Source organism: Emydura macquarii, unplaced genomic scaffold (genome assembly GCF_026122565.2).
Source record: "Emydura macquarii macquarii isolate MOO-44397 ecotype Brisbane River unplaced genomic scaffold, CSIRO-AGI_Emac_v2 contig_2297, whole genome shotgun sequence".
Classification (NCBI taxonomy): Eukaryota; Metazoa; Chordata; order Testudines; family Chelidae; genus Emydura; species Emydura macquarii.
Genome location: NW_027132434.1, coordinates 308,934 through 334,902, shown reverse-complemented (window position 1 = coordinate 334,902; position 25,969 = coordinate 308,934). Strand labels below are relative to the sequence as shown.

The 25,969-nt window shown below is 38.4% G+C and overlaps 1 protein-coding gene across 4 annotated transcripts in view; it reads right to left on the bottom strand.

Annotated features, from left to right (window-relative positions):
• Positions 1-25,969, bottom strand: part of RNGTT (RNA guanylyltransferase and 5'-phosphatase) — a 411,810-nt gene that overhangs the window by 166,224 nt on the left and 219,617 nt on the right. For 3 of the 4 annotated variants that reach the window (XM_067560703.1, XM_067560706.1, XM_067560704.1), the window contains exon 12: positions 9,022-9,090. In XM_067560703.1, coding sequence (XP_067416804.1) covers positions 9,022-9,090 — 69 coding nt within the window. Of the gene's footprint in view, positions 1-9,021; positions 9,091-19,238; positions 19,428-25,969 lie in introns of those variants that run through there. The other variant, XM_067560705.1, reaches the window with a different exon arrangement.

Below are 25,969 nucleotides of genomic sequence, written 5' to 3'. Positions count from 1 at the left end.
TTTTTCAGAGATACTACTTCCCAGGATAGCCTCCTCCACTGTGTAAGGATGGCCAACTTTCTTTGTTCCTAAGTGTATGTATTACCATTTGGCTGTATTAATATGCATATTGTTTGCTTGCACCCAGCTTACAAGTCATTCAGATCGCTCTGCATCAGTTACCCATCCCTCTTCGTTATTTGCCAGTCTCACAATTTTTGTGTCATCTGCAAACTTTATCAGTGATGACTTTATGTTTTTTTTTTTTTCAGGTCATTGATAAAAATATTAAATAGTCTAGGGGCAAGAACTTTTCCCTGCAGGACCACACTAGAAATACACCTGTTCAATGACTTCACATTTACAATTATGTTTTCAGACATGTCAGCTAGCCACTTTTTAATCCATTTAATGTGTGCCATGTTAATTTTGTATTATTCTTGGTTTTTTTAATCAAAATGTCAAGTGGTACCAAGTCAAGTACCTCACAGAAGTCTAGAATCATAGATCAAGAAGGGATCAAAAGGGTCATCTAGTCTAACCCCCTGCTAAGATGCAGGATTTGTTGTGTCTAAACCATCCAAGACACATGCTCCTTTTGAAAACCTCCATTAAAGGAGCTTCCATAACCTCCCTAGGCAGTCTTTTCCATTGTCCTACTGCTCTTATAGTTAGCAAGTTTTTCCTGAGATGTAATCTAAATCTGCTATGCTGTAGTTTGAATTCAATGCCTCTTGTCCTGCCCTCTGTGGCAAAAAAAAATATTTTTTCTCCAATTTTTTTTATGGCAGCCTTTCAAGTATTTGAATACCGTTATCATGTCCCCCCTTAATCTCCTCTTTTCCAAACTAAACATACCCAGTTCCTTCAGCCTTTGCTCATGTGTCTTGCATTCCATCCCTTTGATCATCTTTGTCACTCACCTCTGGATCCTCTCCAGTATCTCTACATCCTTTCTATACATTTGTGACCAAAACTGGACACACAACTTGAGCTGAGGCCTAACCAGCACTGAACAGAGTGGTACTATTACCACCCGTGACTTGCACGCTATGCCTCTGTTAATACAACCTACAGTTGCATTTGCTTTTTTTGCAACAGCATTGAATTTCTGATTCACGCTGAGATTGTGATGCACCACAACTCTCAGATACTTCACAGCAGCCTAAGTAGATTATATCAACACTATTACTTTTATTAACCAAGTGTAGTGCGGTTTGGTTTTCAGCAGAAGAAGAAAAGAGCAAAGTTGAGTTTGCAGCAGTTAATACTCGAGAGCTTAGAGGGAAGTGAAGAAAGTACGGAAAGAAAACAGACCTCATTGTACATAATAGGTACACTAAAGCTGGTCAGAAAAATTCCAACAAATTTTTTTTCATCAGAATTTGCTGATTCACTGAAATCAAATCATTTTGCAGAGACTGATTTCAGCAAAGTTCAAGAAACCAGCCAAACAGACTTCCTAAGACCAGGTCCCCCAGGGCTGCCAAGATCTTTGGCTTTGGGGCAGCCTATTTAGAAGGCTTCCCCAGAGTTCAGACACCATTCCCTTTCAAAGAGAATTTCAAATTTTTTTAGTTTCCATTCTGAATCAGAATTAAACCATATTTTTAAATGTCAAACTCCTTCACAAAATGGAATATCTTTTTCCATCCAGCGCTACTCTCAACATCAGTGTTGCCTGAAGCTAGCAGTAGTGTATACACATGCATGAGACTACACCCCTGTATCTAATAAAGAACACAGACCACCAGAACAAATGTTTCAAATAAACTCTCTTTAAATAGAAAGAGCTCTTCCCCAAGTTAATAGGAATTGAATGTTATAAATTTTGCCCCCTCCCAAAAAAAAAAAAAAACACTATCCCAAAATGAATCCAAAAACTATTCCAGGAGCTAGCAAATACGGGAGTTGAGAGCATGATGCCCCAAATGAAGAAGGAGAGAGCACTAATTCTTAAGATGAGTGGGTGAGTTTGTTTGTCTTTTTTTGTGTGGCTTGCTTAAAGTTTACAGAGCAGTCTGTTGTGGATTGTGTGTTTGGGGACTGTGTGGGAGTGGGGGCCAGAGGTCTACTAGCTGCTAGCTGAGTGTGCATTAGCAAGGCTCTAGCCTCTTTTCCTTTGATCACCACTGTGATTATCCTTTCCCTTGGTGTTAATGAAGGAGCAAGGTTGACCTAGGAAAGAAGGACTTAAAAGCCAGACACTAAGCAACCATGGAGAGCAAACAAGGGAATTTGAAGGAGAAAGAATAAAATGTGTATGGTTCAGAATGCCAACATTGCCTATATGCCAGCACTGTTCCTGGCTCCTCCACCTGTGTCCAGACACAGAACTTGACCATGGATGCCTCTACCCAATTCCTGGTGTAGATTTGCAGAGACTGGGGCTTCACAGAAAGCCAGGTGTGGGAGACCATCCAGTGTGAGGGGTGCCTACTGATAGAATTTCTTAGGAAGCAGGTGGGAGAGCTAGAGAAGGGGGTGGTTATAGAGGATTACAGTAACCACCTGGGGGGAGAGGCCACTGCTCTTTACAGGGAGGCTGGCTGGTGGCTAGAGAAGGGGGTGGCTATAGAAGACTGCAGTAGCACCACCAGTGGGGGAGGACACTGCTCTTTACAGGGAGGAGGCTGGCTGGGGGCTACTTCTAACAACAGGCAGTGGTCCTCCTCTGCTCCCAACCCACCCTCCGTAAAGATTAAAAATGATATGCTGCCCAGGGAATGAGGGATGAGGAATATCCCTCACTGGTGAAGGAGAGAAGACATGTACCCCCAAGTTTGGGAAAATTGCAGGCATGACTCCCAAGAAAAAAAGTTGGTGGTGGTCAGTGACTCCCCTTTAAGGGGGATGGAGGCACCCATCTGCTAGCCTGACCTGATATCCTGGGAAGTGTGCTGCCTGCCAAGAGTCCTTATCCAAGATAGAACAGAAGGAATGCTAAGGATTATCTGCCTTCTGACTACTACCCCATGTTGCTCATCCATTTGGACACTAATGATACTGCAAGGTATGACCCTGAGCAGATCAGAAGTGACTACAGGTTTCTGGGAATGAGGGTGAAAGCGTTGGGGGTGCAGGTGGTGTTCTCATCAATCCTCCTGGTCAAGGGTAGGTGTCTCGCAGGGACAGACTCAACCAAGAGGTGAATGCATGACTGCACTGATGGTGTCAATAGGAGGGCTTTGGCTTCCTCAACAATGGGATGCTGTTCTGAGAAGGACTGCTGAGCAGAAAAGGCCTCCCCCATCAAGGAAGGGGAATAGTATCTTCAGATACAAACTGACAACCTAGTGAAGCAGAGTTTAACCTAGGTTTGTTGGAGACAGGAGACAAAAGCCCACAGTTAAGTCCAAAACATGAAGACCTAGGAGAACGATTGGAATCTGGGGGGAACATGGGAAACTACAGTAGGGACAAAGGAGAGAGAAGAGGGAATAAAGAGGGGAAATCTAATGAACATATTAGATGTATGTATACTAATGAAATAAGTTCTGGAAATAAACATGCAGAACTAGAAAGACAAGTGAATAATCACAATTATGACATCACAGAAACTTGGTGGGATAATTCAAATATTGAAATATTAGTATAGAAGAATATAGTTTGTTCAGGAAAGACAGGAAAGGGGAGAAAAGTAGGAGATGTTGCCTTATATATCAAAGATATATATGCTGCCACTGAGATTGAAATAGAAGTGGGAGGCAGTCCTGTTGAAAATTTCTGGGTAAGGATAAATGGGATAAAAAACAAGGATGATGTCATGGTAGATGTCTAGTACAGACCATCTAACAAGAAAAAAGAGATGGATGAGGCTTTTTTTAAACAAATAACAAAATTGTTCAAAACATAGGACTTGGTGATGATGGGGGATTCAACTACCCAGATATCTGTTGGGAAAATAATACAGAAGGGCACAGATTATCCAATAAATTCTTGGAATGCATTGGGGACAACTTTTTATTACAGAAGGTGTAGAAAGCAACTAGGGGAGAGGCTATTCTAAATTTGATTCTGACAAACAGGAGGAACTGGTTGAGAATTTTAAGGTGGAAAGCAGCTTGGGTGAAAGAAATTATGAAATGATAGGGTTTGTAATTCTAAGGAATGGTAGGAGGAAAAACAACGGAATAAAGACAAGAAGAAGACTTCAAGAAGGCAGATTTTAGCATACTCAGAATTGGTAGGTAAGATCCTGTGGGAAGCAACTCTAAGGGAAAAAAGAGTTCAGGAGAGCTGGCAGTTTTTTAAAGAGACATTATTAAGGCACAAGAGCAAAGTATCCCAATGTGTAGGCAAGATAGGAAGTAAGGTAAGAGGCCATCTTGGCTTAAGCAGGAGATCTACAACAACCTGAAACTAAAAAGTCATACACAAGGGGGAAATTAGGTCAAATTATGAAGAATTAACATAAAAAAAACCTGACACAAGCATTTAGGGACAACATTAGAAAAGCCAAGGCAAAGACCAGCATTGAACTAGCTAGAAAGGGGAACATGAAAATATTTTACAAATAATTGAGAAGAAAGAGAAAGACTAAGGACAGGGTAGGACAACAGAAAATCAGCAATGGTCAAAGTGTTAAATGCCTTTTTTGCTTTAGTTTTCACCAAAAAAGTTAGTAGTAACTGAATGATTAACATAGTGAACATCAATGTAAATAGGGTAGGAGCTGAGGAGGAAAAGAACAAGTTAAGAATTACTTAGACAAGTTAGATGTCTTCAAGGCCTGATGAAATACATGCTAGAATACTTAAGAAATTGGCTAAAGAGATCTCTGAGCATTATCGATTATCTTTGAGAGCTCGTGGAGAATGGAAGAGATCCCAGAGGACTGGAAAAGAACAAAGGGAATTATAGACCAGTCTGCTTAACTTTGGTTCCTGGAAAAATAATGGGGCAAATAATCAACCATTCAATTTGTAAGCACCTAACAGAAAATGAGGTGATGAAAGTCAATATGGATTTGTCAAGAACAAATCATATCAAAACCTTATATCCTTCTTTGACAAGAAAGCGGAAAGCAGCAGAACGGATACAGCTTGACCTTAGCAAGGTTTTTTATACTGTCTCACATGCCTTTCTCATGAACACTGTACAGAAATATAGTTTACATCAACCTATTATAAGGTGGGTGCACAACTGGTTGCAAAACCATACTCGGAAAGTAGTTACCAATGGTTCACAATCAAACTAGAAGGACATATTGAGTGGGATCCCATAGGGTTCTGTCCTGGGTCTGGTTCTATTCAATATCTTCATAAATGATTTAGATAACGGCATACAGAGTACATGTAAAGTTTGCAGATGATACCAAACTGCAAGTGCTTGGGAGGACATGATTAGAATTCAAAATGATCTTGATAAACTGAAGAAATGGTTTGAAATAAATAGGATGAAATTCAGTAAGGACAAATGCAAATATCTCACTTAGGAAGCAATAATCAATTGCTCAATTACAAAATGGGAAATGACTGCCTAGAAAGAAGGACTGCAGAAGATGATTTGAGAATTATAGTGGATCATAAACTAAATAGGAATCAACAATTTAATACCGTTGCAAATAAAAGCAAACATCATTCTCAGATGTATTACCAGAAGTGCTGTAAGCAAGACATGAAAAACAATTCTTCCACTCTACTCAGCACTGATAAGGCCTCAACTGGAATACTGTAACCAGTTCTGGGCACCACATTTTGGGAGACGTGGATAAATTGGAGAAAGTCCAGAGCAGAGTAACAAAAATGATTAAATATCTAGAAAACATGACCTCTGAGGGAAGATTGAAAAAACTGAGTTTGTTTAGACTGGAGAAAAAAAGACTGAGCAGGCACATGGTAACAGTCTTCAAATACCTAAAAGATAGTTATAAAGAGGAATGTGATAAATTGTTGTCCTTAACCATGGACGACAGACAAGAAGTAATAGGATTAACTTGCAGCAAGGAAGATTTAGGTTAGACATCAGGAGCAACTTTGTAACTGTCAGGGTAGTTGATCACTGGAACAAATTGTCTAGGGAGATCATGGAATCTCCATCATTGGGGGTTTTTAAGAACAGGTTAGACAACAGCTGTCAGGGATGGTCTAGAATAGATTATACTTAGTCCTGCCTCAGTGCAGGGGACTGGACTAGATGATCTATCAAGGTCCCTTCCACTCCTACATTTCTGATTCTATAATTAGGCAGGGACCTAGCACAGTAAGACCCAGGCTGCAAGCATAATCTAAAAATTATTACAGCAGAATACACAGTTTTATATAATTATATTAAATTTGTGGAAAATGTCTTTTCTAATACTTCCATCTATCCAGTGGTTCCATCCAGTCCTGACCTTCTTTGCCGTTACTCTAACACTTTCTCCAAATTGCTCTGTCTCCTATTCCCCTCTGTCTCCTTCCCACACTATAATTATAATCTGGGCTTCCACTTCCTCCAAAAGCTATTTCTTAACTCCAACTGTTTCTCCAACTATATCCCTATCTCTCTTCTCCCCTTTATCTCCAAACTCATTGCATATCACATTTATCAAAGTTGCTACAAGTTCCTCTCTTCCAACTACACCTTGGATCCTCTCCAATATAGTTTCCAGCATCTTCAGTTGATTGAAACTAGGCTCATCAAGGTTTCTATTGATCTCTCCCTGACAAAATTCCAGGGCCTCTAACTCCTTGCCAAGATGCCGGCCTACCACCCCCCTGATCACTTTGCTCCTTCCACCACCCTTCATCTGTCTTTATCTTCTTAGACTGAAAGATGGCAAGGACTGTACCTTCCTCTGTATTTGGAAAGACCTAAAACATTGTGGGTGCTTCTGCAAATTTAAGAATAAAAAGATAAGAAATTTCAAGTTAATATTCTCAAGGTCTATTCAATGCACTCTATTGTTTTTTAGTTATGCTCCATATGCAATAAAGTCACCTACTATTCTAAGACATCCATAATACATAAGGACAGAGGAGTAGCAACCTCAAATAATAAGTGCCTAGCTTTGTCAGTTTAAGTAAGCCTGTTATTTTATTTTTGCTATCTAATATTTCTACATTCATATATTTCCTTTCGAAGGAATACTTTGGTTTGTCCTTTAAATTATCTCAACTCAAGCTACAAAATACACTGAGAAAATTATACATTGCTCAATCTAAAAATAAGTGATTAACAATAGTTGGAACAAAACTAAGTTTAATAAAATCCTCAAATGGCATATACTGAAATGTGATCACTAAATAATCACTATGAAAGTCTCACCAATCTTTTAAAAATCAAAAGCAATTAAGAGCATTTTTTACACCCCATGAAGTTTTTATTTAGTTACAAACTTCCCTATATGCTAAATCAGAGAGCACAAATTCTAAAAAAACCACCCACGTTTTAGGTACTTATTTCCTACAACAAAATGGAAAAATAGGGATACTCTCCTGACAATTCTACTTCCAACAGAAAAGGCTGTGATAAATAAAGTTAATGTAACCTCAGTAACATGAATTCTTTGATTCGACACAAAGGTTTTTTTTAACCTTTTTCTATTATTTTACATTTTAATAATATTCTGTGGTGTTATCAAGACCACAGTGAAAAGTACACATTTTGTTCTCCAGTTTCAGTTTAATAGTTTGCACTTTGATTTTTTAAAAAAGAAAGCATATAACTTTGCCACAGATAAATAAAAAAGCCAACTTAGTCACTTGGTTTGTGTTTAGCTGCTGCAGAACCAGCAGAGAACAGCACAGGTTAGTTCTTTTCCTAGAGCTGGGCTGACCTCAACAACACTAGTGCTTACAAGTCAGGAAGTAAACTATAGAGAGCTGTCTACTTTGTGGGTAGGTGAAAAAGACACTGTTTACCAAAATGGAAAGAGATCATATCAGGAAATTATTATTTAATTGCTTTCAAAAGAGATTATTTTAATAATTAAGAAAGCACACTAACATTTTAGTAAACCATTCATATGAACTTGCATTATATTGAGAATTATTAAACCACCTGAAGCCCTGATGGGTAGAAGGGGGAAGAATACCATTACTTCCCTTTTCCTCATCTCTTCCAGTCTGAACATCAGCCATTTGTACTGTTTTGCTTGTTAAGGACAACAATCCATCTGTATTTCTCTCAGGAAGCTTTTTGATGCACCCAATCTTTATATTCTGTTCTTAGAGAGGATTCACACATGTATCATATTATACAAATTATTTAAAAAATTTTCACTTTAATTGGTATGTTTTGTACAATTTTACCAGAATTTTAACTTAATAACATTAAAATTTCCCTGCGAAAAGCCAATTATCTTGAGTACTCAGCCTTTGTTCCTAAGTAAGCATTCCTTTTTTCTACTGATACAGAAAGATCTCATGCTTTGTGGCCTAGTTTGCACAAGTGACAAACAGTAGCAGACTGTGTAACGTCGCTCAATACCAACTTGTGCTTAATCTGATGTATCATAACTGTAGTTCCAGTGCTTGGTCACAGACCAGTGCTTCAGAAATCCACAGACTCCATAAAGACAGGAACTGAATGAGAGGGAACAGTTTACCTATTTATTACTTTGGTCTTTGTACCAACCTGCACACTTGAAATGGCACATAGCCACCTCCCCCTCTGACTAAATTCCTGTTAATGGATCCAAACACACACAAAACACAGCATACAGACTCCAATCAGTTCTATAATGGCAGTTTTATTAAGACCCAGAGAAACGGAAATAACAATGTATCTCCAGCAGTGCTTAATTTGTAATGAAAGAGGTGTCGGGGCTCAAGGAATTAGGTGCTGGGGCTTAAACAATTTTTTTACTTTCATAACTGACATGGCAAGCCCTGATGTGCCGGGCCTATGAACTGCCGAGCCTGGAGATACTAGGGCTCAGCCATGGAACAAATTAAGCACTGATCTACAGTAATTTCACCAAAGCAAAGACATCCTTGACTGCAGCAGATAGTAAAAAAAATATTCATTAGCACAAGGGAAGGAATGCAACTGGAAGTTTTCAATCCCATATTTAAATTTATTAAAATAATAAAATTAAGTTCTGTTGCAACTTACGCCTGTAGGTTGAAAAATCAGTCCATCCACTTCATGACTGACTTCTCTGGCAAAACTTCCTTCAAGAAGCTGTAAAGCAAAAACAAAACAAAAATCATCTTTCAAATATAAAGAAAAGTGTCATTTGGAAGATTCCACATTAATATAAGTTCCATAGTATTTCAGTACTTTATTTAATAAATAGAATATAATTTAAAGCTTGGGTTCAGAATCTGGGCAACATGAAAAAGAGAAAGGAAAAAAGAAAAGAAAAAACAGATCCGGTGGAATTAAATTAACATATTTGCAAATAATATTTGAGGCTCAGACAAAAGTATCAGGGATGCCTCAAGATACAGTACCAGTTTTAGAAAAACATTAGGGTCAGAAAAAGGATGTTTGGAAAACATGATGATTCCATACACTTCAAAAAGTACTGGTAACACAAAAGCTGTTCAAGGATGGGACAGTATAGGTTTCTACAACAATGCAGCTAATAAACTTGCTATTTTAAACATATAAGATACTACATTTTTAAAAATTACATTGTGTGAAAATAAAATAAAACCTCCAGTGATTATATACAAAGTTTTTGTAAAGCTGAATCCTTACCTTGCATATCTCAGTTAATACTATTGAACTAATTAAAGTCACCATCTGAATTAACTCAGGTTCTGTAATGTGCTGTTATATATAAAGCAGATTCTGCCTTCTGTTGAGGCAAACATCAAGATTTACTTACCTGAGAGAAATATTTACCAAACCAAGCAAAGGGGTCAGTATTTATGTCAAGTGATCACATTTCTCAATGTGTAATTAAATATGAAAGTTTCTGGGAACAAATGACTTCATGGAAGCTATAAGTGACCAGAAATTGTGAAAATCAGGCCAGTTATTTAGGTACCTAAATAATATTTATTAATTATTATCTTTACTTCTCTATAATTATCTAAAGCTATAGGCTCCTTTGGCAATGTTTGAAAAATAAATTAAAAGATCAGTCAATTACCTCAAGATGAAATAACACAACAGAAACAGACATAGCAAAAAATAACTAGCTTTAGGAAATAATGTTTTGGCTAAGTAGTATCTTTCTCGGAATGGTCCCATTTTTAAATGACTGGAACTACTCAGTAACTAAGCTACTAATCAAAGTAAGTCCATGTCTACATTGCCGAGTGAAGTTGACTTACTTTAAGTCGACTTTCAGCAGCCAATCCTTAGAAGTCGCAGCAGCGTGCATACACTACACTGTTTGAGCAGGTCTCCTGTGTTTACACTGAGCATTCTTAATTCGAATTGCAAAGCAGTGCAATGTGGGTAGCTATCCCACAGTGCAACTAGCCGCGGTGGCTGTTGGGACGACTGTGATCGTCCCATGATGCAACGCTGCTTCCCCTTCCCTTCTTCCCCCCCATCAACCCCAAACAAAGAGGAAAAGTATTTTTGTGCCCTTTTTTTACTCCCCGCGATTGCCATTGCTGCAGAGACATGGAGCCAGCTCAACTCTGCACTATTATTTTGAGCGTTACAAATACATCGCGGCTTATCATCGAGTATTTTCAAAGTAGAGCAAGAAGCCGAAGCACACGCAACAGCGATGCCACCAAAGCTGCCCTGCTACAAGCCATCGAGCAGAACAATTCCCGATTGTTGCAGGCTGTAACGAATTATCTGCATTCCATGGAGTGCGGGTTCTGGTGCAGGGAAACAAGCACAGACTGGTGGGACTGCATCGATATGCAGCTGTGGGATGATGATCAGTGGCTGCAAAACTTTCATATGTGAAAGGCAACTTTCCTGGAACCGTGCTCGGAGCTGGCCCCGTCCTTGAAGCACGTGAATATTCACTTGAGACAAGCTTTGATGGTGGAGAAGAGAGTCGCCATTGCCCTGTGGAAGCTGGCAACCCCAGACTGTTAATGCTCGGTTGGGAATCAATTCGGAGTTGGTAAATCTACAGTGGGCACTGCCGTTATTCAAGTATACAGGGCCATCAATAGATTTCTTCTACGAAAGATAATGACTTTGGGAAATGTGCAGGATATAGTGGAGGGGTTTGCCATGATGGGGTTCCAAAATGTGGAGGGTGGGCCATTGATGGAATGCACATCACTATCTTAGTGCCTGCCCACCTAGCAACCGAGTACATAAACCACAAGGGGTACTATTCCATGGTCCTGCAGGGGCTTGTGGATCACAGGGGTCATTTCACTGACATTTATGTGGGGTGGTCTGGGAAGGTGCATGACGCGTGTGTATTTTGTAATTCGGGGCTGTTCTCTAACATGCAGCGGGCACTTTTTTCCCAGACCAAAAAATTCAAATTGGGGGTGTGGAAATGCCAATAGTGATCCTGGCGGATCTTGCTTACCCCTTGCTCCCTTGGCTAATGAAGCCGTACACCGGTTACCTTGACAGGGACAAGGAGTGTTTTAATAAGAAGTTAAGCAGTTACAGAATGGTTGTAGAATGTGCCTTTGGGCATTTAAAGGGTATATGGAAGAGTCTCCTCACTAGGCTGGACATGACTGAGAAGAAGCTCCCTTCTGTGATATCTGCGTATTGTGTTCTTCATAATGTGTGTGAAGCAAAGAGGGAGAGGTTCCCCCAGGGTTGGGCTGTGGAGACAGCAAGACTGGCCGCCAATTATGAGCAGCCCGATGCCAGCAATACGCTGAGAGCTAACCACGTAGCACTTTGCATTAGGGAAGCTTTGAAAACCAGGTTCTGCAATGAGATGCAGGACTGATTTCTGTTCCTGTCTGTTGTTTGCCTTTGGTGAAACCACTCCCCGCCCATCGATATCTGTACCAAATCCCTCCAGAACAAGATATGATTTAATAAAGAAACGTGTTGAAATGATGCTCAACTTTATTTATGAACATTCAAGTCATGGAGGAAAGGGGAGAGTATTCATTCACTGTCTCAAGGGGTATAGTGGTAGCTTGCTGGCCAGCTGTCAGCATGGCCGCTGCTGCTTGGAAGTGAGCACGTACTGAAGCCTGGCTAGTCTCCTCAGAGACCGGCTGGGGGCGGGAGAGGGCATCAAAGCCCTTGGTCAAGGAGCATTATGGAAGGGCTGCAGTGTGACTTTGTCCTTCCTCTGCTCCTGCTGAAGCTCCACAAGCCTCTGCAGCATGTCTGCCTGGTCCCGCATGATTCGCAGCATCTCCTGCGTGGTACTGCAATCATGCTCCGTCATTTCTCTGCGAGTCTCCATGTCCATATTCTGGGACAAGGTCAGCTGCCACGCTTTTTACATTGTTTCTGCGGCCGCTGAGGCATTCATGGGCTTGCAAAACATGTCATTGTGGGGTTTTTTTCCCCTCTTTCTAATCTGTGATAATCTTTCCACAGCATTTCTTGAGGGTGGGGCCAAGGCTGAGCTGTCTACAGAATGAAAAAAACAAAAAACAAAAACCAACAAGGTAGCCACTGTTAGCATAGTGAAGAAAATGATACAACTGCAGCAATGTAGACAATAATCCCCATGCAGTGCACAGGGCAAACACAGAGTCTCATTCCATTCCTGATGTCCCATTCCTGACGGTCTGCTCACTGTGCCCTTACAGAGAGAATCTGAGGACAGCGTGGTGGGAATCTCTGCTGGTATTTTAAACCCTTACAGAGAGGAACGGTGGAGAGCATGGGGGGTGGGAAGTCTCTGTGGGTATTTTAAACATGTGCAGTGTGTCCTTACAGAGAGGCACTGTGGACAGTTTGGGGGGGGGGGGGTCTCTGCTGGTATTTTAAACCCTTACAGATAGGAACAGCAGAAGGGGAGAGGAGGGGGTGTCTCTGCTTAAAACAAAGATTTGCTGGACTCAGCGGGGTACCAGCAGTGTTCCGCCATGATGCAGGCTCCCTTGATTGCAGCAAAGTATCCTACTGTGGAGGGAGGAACAAGGCAGCCCTCCCCTGAAAACTTTTGTGAAGGATAACAGATTACATACATGAAAGTTTCCATGAGATATCAACTGATGATAAATGTAGCATTTCTCAACACATAAATAAACTGTTCCCTGGGTAACCCCCCAGTATAGTCACCGAAACGCCTGAAATCCCCTTTGTGCTCTCCCCCCCACCCAATGTAAAAAGACAGAACTGCTAAGAAGGAAAAAACCTCACCAGATGTGCTTTCCACGGGATCATTAGTACTGTCCTGGGTGCTGCTGGACTGCTCTGGGGTCAAGAATATGTCCTGACTTTCAGGGAGAATGGACAGCACGCTCTCATGCACCCTGCTCTCCTCAGCCTCCTCCTCCTCCCTGTCCATGGATTCCTCATCATTGTCCATGGACTGTGATCTAGCGGAGGTATCGATGCTGCGGGGTGGCACTGTGGTGGGATCGCCACCGAGAATTGCATGCACCTCATCACAGAAGCGGCATGTTTTGGGCAAGGAGCCAGAATGGTGTTAGCTTCCCTGGCTTTATATGATATGACTGATGCAGCTCCTTGATCTTCATGCAGCACTGCTGAGCGTCCCTCTTGTGTCCCTTCTCCAGCAAGCCCTGGAATATCTTCTCATAAATGTCCAGATTCCTTTTGCTGGCTCTGAGCTGAGCCAGAATGGACTCCTCGCCCCACAGCCCAATGAGATCTAAGACCTCCGGTCGACTCCATGCTGGAGCACATTTGGCCTTTGCAGTAGTCATGTGGAGAAGTGACAAAGCTCTCTCCACACTGGCAGAACAGGAAATAAAAATTCAAATCTTCCTGGGGTTTGAGGGGAGGGGACATTTCCTGGTAGCGTGACCACAGAGCAGCACAGCGCGACTGTCCAGAGTGGTCAAAATGGGGTATTGTGGGATACCTCCTGGAGGCCAATAAATTCGATTTAAGTGAAGTTGTGTCTACACTGACACTAAATCGAATTAACAACTTCAATTTAGGCGCTATGGCACTTGCAGAGGTGGTCATATTAAGTTGATTTTCGAGGCGACAATTCGAATTAACAGTGGTGCCAGTGTAGACGAAGGTGTACGTAGGTCGACATAAGTGACTTTACATCAACCTACGTCGTCAGTGTAGACCAGGCCTAAGTGTATCAGAACTCAGCCCTAAGTAAGGAATTAATTTTAAAAGCATGAAAAGGTACAAGACAAAGATTTGTGTCTAACTGTAGATATAATGCTACACAGGAGTACAGCTAAACATACAATAAATAATTAGAATGCTAGTGTCCCACTAAAAAAAATAAAATATGATTTCAACCTGTGGCTGATTGCATGTGATAAACTGCATGTGATGATTAATTTATTTATTTTGCCAGACACATAACTAAGTTTTATTTTAAATACAAATATGGTATTTGAAACACTTGTATTCCTTCTATAAAGAACAAAATATGTTTCAGAAATAATTTTATTAAAAACAAAATTTTAAAACAGTTCTTAGATGTGATAAAGAACTTAATTTTCAGTATAGCACTGGAGCTGAGTTGAAAACGACCCACTGAGTTATTAATTTTCAGTGTTGTACCATCCACATTTAGAATTTGAAGTCTTAGTGATACAAGAGATTTTTTAAACTGCTCTAGTTCATGTAAGGAGATCAGCACCAGAAACAGCATTAGTCACACAACTGAAAAGCAGGCAGAGGGGGAGAAAACATCGTGGATGTTATCAGTTCTGATTTAAATAACAAAGATGGTAACAGTATCATTATGATCAGGCATGAATAAAAATATTGTTAGTTTTAAAGTTTAAGGCTTCTGATAAATAGTAAATCATGATAGTTTAGACCAAGTATTAGCTAGAAATCTAAAATGATGGCCAATGATGTCATGTTGAGCGAAAAACAAAATGGAGGTGTTAAGAAATTGACCAACAGCAGAAAAGCAGACTGAGATGAAATAAAGGTCATTCCTAATACCTGCAGGGATGGGTCAATAAGTAAGGAGGAGGACCCAAAGGAAGTTCAAGCTTGAAGTAAACAAATTAAACTAATTAGCATATTAGTCAATTGATTGGTCAAAAATAATATCACCCCTGGGCAAGAAAGATGCTATTGACTGACACTAAGAAAGCAATCAATCAGAAAGGGTAAGAAAAATCATATATAAGGCAGAGAGCTGACAGGCTTGAGTGTGGGTGATCGTGATCAGAGAAGACAACCTTGGCAGCAGGAGAACAAAAGAACAACAATAGCAGCGACAACAGAACATAGCAGTTTGCAGATCAGAAGGACCATAAGATAAGACAGAGGGATTTAATCAAAGAAAGAAGCAAGTATGATTTTTCTTTGGAATAAGGAATGCATTCGTATGATTGCAAATAAAGCTGGATGCCTGGGCCTGAATGATCTCCTTCACCACCCATTCTATGACTGTAATAAGTTTGGTATTCTAATACAACATTGTATTATGGCTTTGTGCACATGTATTCAAGATTTCTTTATGTTATATGTTGCAACATTGTATGTTTATTATGCCACACTACAATTAAATATTCATAACATTGTAATATGTGCTAAGAAATGTTGCATTGTGTTAAGAGTACTGTATTGCAATTTAGAGTTTTATGTTATATGTAATGGTGTGCCGTATATAATTTATAGTATTTTGTGTTGTTTTTAAGTAGCTTATTTCATAGATTATATTGTGTTGATTTTCAATTTAAAGTCCAATTTTATTAGAATTAGTACTTAATAAAGATACATTTTGTATTTGAAGGAATTACTGTCTAAATGTCAATCCTTTGAACGGAGAGATGTATCTGTGTCCTCTCCAGGGTAAACCAAGGCAGACAGGTCTAGGGAGTTCTCCAATGATTTAAATTGAAACCCTTGGTAAACCTTTGTAAATCTCTTGGGGCAGACCACTTCTCATTACCCGCTTTTACAAGTAAGGCTTGGATTGGTTCATTAGTATACACAAGCCATTATAGGATCTTGTGGGTCCAAAGTTTTAGGGTAAGACTAGTATGTATTCAGATAATTGTATAGTTTTTTTAATCTTCCGACATTAAAACATGAAAACCTCAGTATTTAAGAAAAACAACATATTAAAAAGATGGAATATTTTATTTACTAGATATTTATTCAAAATTAAACATAATCTTTAATGCATTTCAAAGAAAGATGAAATGGGTCATTGTAATCTTTGCTTTAGCTGACCAATGTAATACATTCGAGATCATGTTTTTTAAAAAAAACCCTTGATAAAGTATTATTCTGCACTGCTGACTCTTGCAGGTTATGCATGAACTCTTTAATGAGGATTGTTTTTGCTGCTGCTGTGTGGAGCGGACCTGATCTTTGTAAAAATTCATTTTTTTAAAAAGTTAGGAAAAGGCAATATTATGACTGAGTTTAAAAAGAGCAAAATCAGAAAACCCAAATTTTATTATCTTAAGAAACTATCTGGATGCTTTATTTTATTCAAATAATTTGAAAAAGCACTGCCTCTCCAAAATTACTAATCTCATTGGATTAGCTCCCTTAAATCCTTGGCTGCCCAATTTGAGATCAGGTAGAAACTCTCGTAGACTTGAACAGACTCTCCTGAACTACTGAGGCACCTCAAGTTGCATTTTGCATGTACCTCAGTCAGGTATATATATTGCACCCTATTCACATGTTCAAATGTCAATCCCTTTCTGGACAGAACTGTTGGAGGATCTGGCGTGGGACCATCAGTGGTTTGCTCACAACAAAAATTGGCAGGGGGTACAGGAGCACATGTAGTACTGGGAACTACTTATTTTCTAAAAACTGATTAGATTTCAAGTATTCTTTTACTTTTTGTATTTGACAGTGCTGTGTATATAGTTCATTTTACTTCTCAGTCTAATACACCAGACAATCTCTACACTCCTGCATTAAGCCCTACTGACTAATTGCAAATGATGGGAAGACTGCTTCAAGTGGCCCTCCCTTAAGAGAAGTTTTTCTTATGAGCAAAGGCAAAGCTCCTCATGGATGTCCAGCCATTAGCTTCAACACTGCACTGGCAAAACAGAGCTCTTGATCTTTCCCCCATCTCTCAGTCACCATGGACACCACTATCCCCATATCACTCAGGCCCATAACCTGGTCCTTACCTTTTATTCAGCCATTTCTCTAGATCACCACATCCAGGCCATACCAAGATCCGGCCTTTCCTCCCTGTTCATATAGTTAAAATTGTCATCAGGTCTTCACCATCTCAGGTCTTAACCACTGCAACCTCCTCCGCTCTGGCTTTGACAAATCCCATCTTGTCCCATTTATATCCATTCAAAATGCTGCTAGATCATTTTCCTAACTAGTCACTTCAACCACATCACCCCTCTCTTTGCATCTGTCAATTGGTTCCCCCTTCTCCACCCCATCAAACTACTTGTCCTCCCTTTCAGGGGCCTTCACGTCCTATCCCCACCCTACCTTTCATATGCTATCAAGATATCATCTCTTGCATCTTCTCTGCAAATGATACTAGACTTCATCACCCATTGTCCAATTTAAAAACAAGCACCTTTACGTCTTCTATTATGCCATCCCTTATACATGGAAAGAGGTCTGTGTAAACATCCACAAAGTGATGTCATTGTCCTCCTTCATATCCATCCTTAAAACTCTCCCTTGCCTTGATGCTCACATAAAATTCAATAATGGGTAGGCAGATGACATGTTCTAACCATTGCTTATCATGTTGACAAGTATTGTCTCATTATCTCCTTGTGCTTCCCTGTCTGTCAGTTTTATAATTTATTCTCTTTCTATGCTTAGATTGTAAGCTCTTTGGAGCTGGGACTTTTTTGTTCTGTGTTTGTACAGTACCTACTACAATGGGGCCCTGGAGCCCAAGGTACTTCCACAATACAATAAATAAGTAGTAATAATATGATATTCTATTCCTTTTTTCCCCCTTCTTCTGCCTCGTCAAGCAGCAAGCTCCTTGCTTTATATGAAGTATAAAGCCCACCGCAATCCCTGCTTAGCTCTTAACCTTCAAAATTTCACATCTGAACTTCCTTGGTTTTGCTGAAAGAGACTATGGGGATTTCATGAGATGTGTATTGTTAAATCTCCATCTTAACTGAAGGGGAAAGGATGTTGAATCTTCAACAAACATACGCTCTTTCTCAAGTGTTCATTAGGCATTGAACTTCAAGGGGGGTCAAAAACAAGAACAAATCTTAACAATTGATGACAACACCCCCATTACTCTTATGATGTCATAATTTCACAAGTTCTATAGTTGCCAGAATCTTTCAGTATACCATTTCCAATATAAAAGACTGGCAGATTTTGAGAGAGACCAACCTGTAAGAACATTAATACAACATTGAGAAGCAAAAAAGAATTTACCCCCCTCACTTCCCAAGGTCACCTTTAAGAACCCTTATGGTCTCTGCTGATGACAGTCACAAAAATAACTTGTTCCCTACTCACTATACCTTACACCAATGGACACTTGTTCTGTCAGTTATGGAAGCAACAAACTGATTAGGGAGTTATTTCTTCTTTTAGTCCAATATGGGAAGCTAAGACGTGAAGCAAAAAGAGCAGCCAGGGTAGAAGAGATGCTTCAGTTTGATAGGCTGGTTTTCTTGCCTTCTACTACCATGACAGAAAATGCCTTACAGTTGATGCTGATTAACCAAATTACAGAAAACGAACAGGTAAGGGGATAAAAGCTTATATAATAAACTAGTCTTAGGTGGGCTGAGTTACAGGGTTTTGCCATGAGGGTTTTGTGTTATGCTGAAACTGCTTGCACATTGCAGCATATGAAATATGTCTAAAATCTTTGATTCTGTTTTAGGAAGAATCTAAAAGTGGTGCCATGAACAGAGAAGCGGTGCTTGAATTATGAGCAACTTATATTAAATACTTTTTCAATCACAAAAATTTTTATATTAGGTTTTTAGTTGTATGAACTTCTAATTGTAGATACGCAAGATTCGTTTTTAAATAAGCCCCCTATCTTCCTGTTTAATTTACCAAACATGTTAACATTTCTAATTAACTTGAACAGTATAATCTATTTAATCGGCACCATGATAAATGGCACACCTGCTTAACTGGGATGACTGCCAGGGAACAGATAAAATGCAATGCATTTCAATGATGCTTTCTGCAAAAAAGATAAATGATGCACATAACCCATTTTTGCTGGTCTGCTATTCTTAGTAGTTTACTGGTATGAATTTCCACCTGTAAAGCCCTTGATTTAAAGGAAGTATTTCTTCATGCAACGCACAACCTGTGGAACTCTTTGCCTGAGGATGTCGTGAAGGCCAAGACTGTAACAGGGTTCAAAAGATAAATTCACGGAGGATAGATCCATAAATTAGCCAGGATGGGCAGGGATGCAAAACCATGCTCTGAAGTGTCCCTAGCTTCTGTTTGCCAGAAGCTGGGAAACGGGCAATGGTATGGATCACTTGATGATTACCTGTTCTGTTCATTCTCTCTGAAGCACCTGGTATTAGCCGCTGTCAGAAGACAAGATACTAAGTTAGAGGGACCAATGATCTGAATCATTCTTATGATTTACTTCAGGAATTTTCCTGCTGTACACTGAATACTAAAAGAAGACATATTTCCTTCATATAGTTTATTATTCTAATCATTTTCTATTATTCTTTTTAAAAAAACAACTCATGAATGAAAATAATTGTTCCAGCCAATATGAGAATCCTGGCTTCTAATTTGCTGAAAACAACTTTATAATTGTTTAAAATATATGAGTCATATGTATAGTTGGCAGAATATTTTTTATAATCTCAATGGATATCAATGTTTATTTAAGCATTTTTTTTACTATTTTTATCAATTTATATTTTCACTGTTGAAGGAAATTATGGAAGTGGGTCAGACAATTATTTAATGACAGTAGACACAGATTCAAAAAGTTAAAGCTTTATAAACTGTTAAAACACAAATTGCCAACATCATATGTAAAAATATACAAAGTAAATATCCTTAAACAAATAATACCTGTTTTTTACTGTTCATTCACAGTCCATTTTTAATAACACTAATTCAAATGGCTAAATCACTGCGCTTGGCCAAAAAGTCTTACTTTGCCAGTTAATTTCTATTATCATCAATTGAGATATTTTTTCATCAGATTGTGTGTGCGCAGTGAAATTAATGTTTACCAATCTTTACCAATAAAAATATAATCCTTCCAAGACTAGTCATGTGACAAGAAGACTTCTGTTTAAAAATTATTGCAATCTGGAGCAATATTATTGAATCAGTTTGCAAATATAAATGTTACAGCCTGTTTTTGATTAAACTATCTCTAAGCCAGTGGGACAGTGTTTCCTGAATGGCAAGAAGGTGAATTTACCTATTTCTTTTTTGGAATTAAAAAAAATAATCTGATTACAATGACAGACTAGGACAAAGGCGCACAGATTCTCTTTATTCTCCTAGGGAATGTTTTGGTGGATAAAGGGTTCCAATCAACACAATCAATTTCTAATCAATTGTATCTCATGAGGGAAGGCACCCAACTCTTGTGGATTTTCAGAGGCAATTTCATATGAGAGAGAAATACAGTTTGATGCTTCCAGGCCATGCCCAGACAAATTCCTCTCCTGTCTCTTCCTGGCACACTTTTAAAAATATATTATAAAACTGTAGATTTCTACAAGAAATCTGTTGTATATGAAATATTAACTTATTTGTACTAAGTAGTGATTTTCTATAAAATAATTTAACTGAAGTACCATACCCAAGATTTTATGAGTAATGTGTGAAATTACATTATGTAACAATCCCTTAACTATTAGCTATTTTACCTGAAATTCTGATTCAAAGCATCAGAAAATAATTCTTTTCCAGTCGTTACCAATGATTGCTTTTGTATTAAACTCAAAGAGTTTATCATATGGAAAAATTCATTTTGCATTTCATTATATGAGACATATGCATCTACGATTTTCCCAATTTCAAAATTGCTGTAGGCTAACAATTCAGTTTTATGCCTAGTTCATACCAACTCTTGGGTATTATTCCAAAGCCAAGTTCATGTTGCTCATCTATTTTTTTCTTCACTTCATAATGAAACTTGTGGGGGAAAGGACCCTTTGTTCAAAAGTATTAGATGTGAAGATATTACCTCACCTACCTTGTCTCATGCAAATAAGTAACATTTTAATTATCTATATCTGTTGCATATTGTTTGCCAAGCCTTAGGGCCTAGGCTGTGAGTAGAGCTCTGCGCAAATACAGAAATGTGGATCAGCATCTGAGCCACAGCCACAAGAATCACCTTGCATCCGACCCGCGATCTGCACTCCATCTTTAATCTGTTTCCACATCCGCAGCAGCACGCTGTCCCAGAGTGCCTCCCCGGAGGAGCCTGTATGTGCGTCTGTACTGTACATAGGATCTCAAAGTCAGAGAAGCAGCTGTCTGCTGCTCATAGCCTATGAGGCTGCTTTCCTGCCTTCAAAATCCTATATTCTGTCTCTCCCCATATACAATCAAGACAGGCAGCAAAATCCCCCATGCTCCTATTGCCACAGTTGTAAGCAGCCAAGCAACTTAGGAAACCTCTCCTAACTTCATTGCTGTGCCAGTTCAGTTGGAGAGGGAGGTTGCTGCTTCTGCAAAGTCAGGAAGCCATACTAGATTAAATTCCCAGGTTAAAAAAATAGCTATATCTCAACTTCCTGAGTGTCTAATGTTTGGTTTGGGAATACTTACAATATATATCCTTGTAATATTTTTACCCTTAATTTACTAATACATAGTCTCAATCTTAACTCCATTTTAACAGTTTGTTGCCTGGGAATTTTCTTGACTTTTACAAAAATATTACATTTCAGTTATAAATATTAATTAAGAAAACTGAAGAGAATGCTATTGAACAATATTTCTAATTATCTGAAAACATGTGGAATCAACTTTAAATCATTTTTTAAATCTTAACTTTTAAGAGCAATTCAGCAGTACAACACAGCAGCTCAAAGCAGCCAGTGTACTAGTTAGCTCAACTGCGTTTAGGGATGATCACGTCAACAGAGCAGTGCAAAGTTTTAATATGCAGCTGTCTTATTGGTTTAGAGGAGGGTGTTACATGAAATGAGAAACTGAGCTCTTCCGTTTCCTCAGTGTATCTGCTCTTTAAGGACACCCTTATGTGTTTGTCTCACTTCCCCTGACAATACACAGTGACACTGCTGTCTTGGCTCCATGGAGAGCCTTTCATGCACTGATGCCCATGCTAGCATGCAACCAAAGAAACTTTAGAAAGCATTGAACTTGAACCAAGTAATCTCCCATTAATATACATGTGTAGCCTACCTCATTCCACTTACTCATTACAATCAGTAGAACTGCTGCAAGAAAATTATCTTAGAAAAAAGTTTGTTGAGTTATATTTGATATCATATGATCATAATATTCAGGAGTTACCTGCATTGTTGACCTGCCAGGTCTGCAACCTGTGTAATCAGAACAGTTAAATACAACAGTCTGAATTACAGCTTAATTTCTTCAAATACAGCCTATGCACAAGACTTCAATTAATTTTAACTATAAGTTTGAGAAGTCAGTGTTATTCCTTTATTAAAATAATTTGGGACAAAGAAATACTGACAGCTAATACACTTCTTAAATGATCAAATATCTGATTTTAACTAACAGATTTACTTGTATATTCTCAGGAAATTTATTTTGTGATCAAAGAAAAAGTGCTGTAAATTTGGAGATGATCCATTGTATTTTTCATAAGACGTTTACTTCCTGCTTTAAATGCAAAATGAAACAACTAACTATGTCACTGTGATCAATGCCTCTAATATTATTTATATGGACAAATACCTTTGCCACTAGAAATGTTTCTTTCTTAGTTACCTTGGTTTGTTAAACTGAGAATTTATTTCACCATGGGCAACATACTACCAGACTGAAATAACTCCCTTATCAAAATGTTCACAGACTTTTTAAAATAAATTTTTGCTGACACCTTGAACAATTCTTGAAGACATCGTGACTGGATAGATTAAATCAACAAACAACTTTTATTATTATATGTCAGTATGCTTGGTGCTGTACAGACACAGAAAAAGCCAGTCCCAGCCTCAAGTAAGACATTAATACTATGTAAAAAGAATATATTTACACCTGCATCTAGTAGTGTACAATAAAACATTAAAACAAGTTATGAATTTTTATTTTAAGTAGATTTAAATTAACTTTTGAGATGGGAAAATTAATCTTCATTAGATCATACTTATTCAAGAACAATCTTGCAATCTTTGATACCCCCTCACTAGTATTTCTTTTTAAGTATCTTCTATGTGAATAAACTTTTAGCCAGCTTTTAAGGACATTTATTTTATCTAATGTTTACAGTCTTTAACATAAGCCTAATAGTTATAGCATATGCTCTAATCAAGAACTGCCAGCATTTACAGCTTTAGATCTGTAAATGATACACCTCAATACAACTATTCCAGATTTTCTCAAGCATATCATAGTTTTCAATGTGACATACAGAGATTACTAGCACCTAGTACAACTAACATGAAAAGGAAGCTAATAATCCCGTCTCTTTCTGCACCTCCTCCCCCTCCACCCACCAGTGCCTATCCTCACCCCCCTGTGATAAAGAGATAGACCTTAATCACATCCCTGCAAAAAATCTGCTTGCTGTGTGGGTGTTTTTTGTTTGCTTTGGGATTTTTTGTTTTAAATTGGTTGTCCTTGCCTACTAGGCCCTATATCGCTGACTTGGTCTCCTCTGCCTTCCTCCATCACATTTCCTTTCTACCAACAACATCTTCATGCCTTCCTCAAAGCTGCTCCTTATTTTACAAGCCTCAATATAAAATTGATTTACTCCCAAATACTTGCACCTGATGTGTTTAAAAATCCATTTAAAAGTTTTATACCCAAAGCAGGAGAAACAGATCCTTTAACATTTATTGTATTTTAATAGCATGCAATAAAATTGATAAATTGAATTAATTTAATGCATGTCTGCTATTAAAATGAACATTTTTCACCATATTCTTTATTAGCCAGTAAGATATAAAGCTGTTTTTCACCTCTGATGTCTGTAAAAAGAAAACTTTAAATAAAGGAACTCTGTGTTATAGTCCAATTACAGGTCTGTATAGTGGATTTCTTACTTCTTTGGGCATACCTCTTGGAATCTGATTTGGATAAACAAAGTTTGAATGCTTATACGAATCTTTTTGTCTAGAAATCTGACCAGAGACTTCATGAGAGCAGGTTCTTGAGAGATCTGTTTCTTCCTTGATATGGCTAGGGCAAAAATATTTTGAGAACAACATATCTTGTGCTATTTCGGAAGTCCTTGTTTTAGATTTTATCAGGAACTCCAGCAGTTCATTAGTTGTATTTTATTTTAAGTTAACCAAACTCTTTAGCACTTCAAAAAAGTTTGGTTCACGTTTGCTTTGATTTTGGGTGAGTTACTTTATCATCAAAGCCAACTTGCACATCGCTAATTCCTCTTATCTCACCTCACCCAGACAATAACGTTTTACAAACTTAAGTCCATAAAAAAGTAACTGGAATCCATGAGGCTGTTTTCATCCACCCCATTATTGTTCTGCACTCTAGTTTCCCAAGTTTATTTCCTGAAAAAGCTGCCATGTAGAAGACACAGCCTGGTGCTGGATGGGGACAAACTTCTTCTGAGACAATACTTGAGAATGTCACAAATTCCATACTGAGTCTCCCCCCCCCAGCAGCACTAGCCATCTTCACCAGTAACAGCTGAAATCCAAAAAGCTAACTGAGGATTCAGCTCACTTGGCAACTCTGAAAATCTTATACAATAGGTACAAACAGTGAATATGTTAAAGAAATATGGGGCTAGGAAAAGGAATGTCTAATTCAGGTTCTGAGAAAATTCATGCCTAAATTGATCTCCTACTGAAACAAAACATCTCTTTGATTCATTGATAAGTCTGCTATTTATTGGGAATGTGTCTTTAAAATTATTGAGAGTAGGGAACAAATTTTCAAATGCTTAAGTGACTTAGGACCCTAAGTCCCATTTTCAAATGTGGCTTCGGCACCTGAGACTCACTGAATGTCAATGGAATTGAAACTTTTCATAATTGGACTCACATGCTTTTGAAAATTTTATTCTAGGCATCCAAGTAAAGTCACTATAAAAATTGAGAGAAAATATGAATGCCCATGGGAAAAAAAATAAATGTACTAAGGGCTACCTGATAGTTTAAATAATTAAGTAAAATCACCTTGATCAACTACATAAAGATTTTGGCAAAAGGTGTATCAAAGCAATGAATACTAGATTTAAATAATGTCACAGGTAGAACATACTAAAAGGAATAACAAGAAAAGAGACTGTTCATGCACTATAATGTTGAGGGGGAAAGTGGTATGGGATGTTACACAGAGAATGGTAGGAAGTGAATGATGGATCTCTGATCTTGTGGGTGGGTCTATGCTGACTCCAGCTTCAGAGCAAGTTACAGTTGCCCAGCGTCTGCTCTAATTTATGCCACTTGAGGATTGGTGTTGCATAGCTCAGCTACACCATGTCCTGGAGGTGGGACAGAGAACAGGCAAATGCCCATATGCTGCAATGAGGGGAGAGTATTTCTGCAGTGTCCATCCAGGACAGACGTGAGACATTTTTATTTCCTTTTAGGTTCTAAGGATGAGGAGAAATTTAGGTTTATTTCATATGCTTAGACTGCATAGTGGGGGAGGGAGAAGGGGGGAGTGTAACACTGAGTGAGGAGGAAATTATATTTATTCTACATTTTGGACGGACGTGCCTCTTCATGTAGGCAGTGAGGTTTTGGTTTACATTTTGCAATATATTCTGGTGTTTCTCACTGTATTTGGCTATATTACACAGAAGATTTGTTTAATGTACATTAAATGTCAATGAAATAAAAAATTATTTTTATTAAGTAATAATAATGAGACTAGTTTCACAAAAACAAACATCTTGTACTGAATTTATATTTTTCTATGAATATAATGAGTAGAAATGTCATATAAGTAA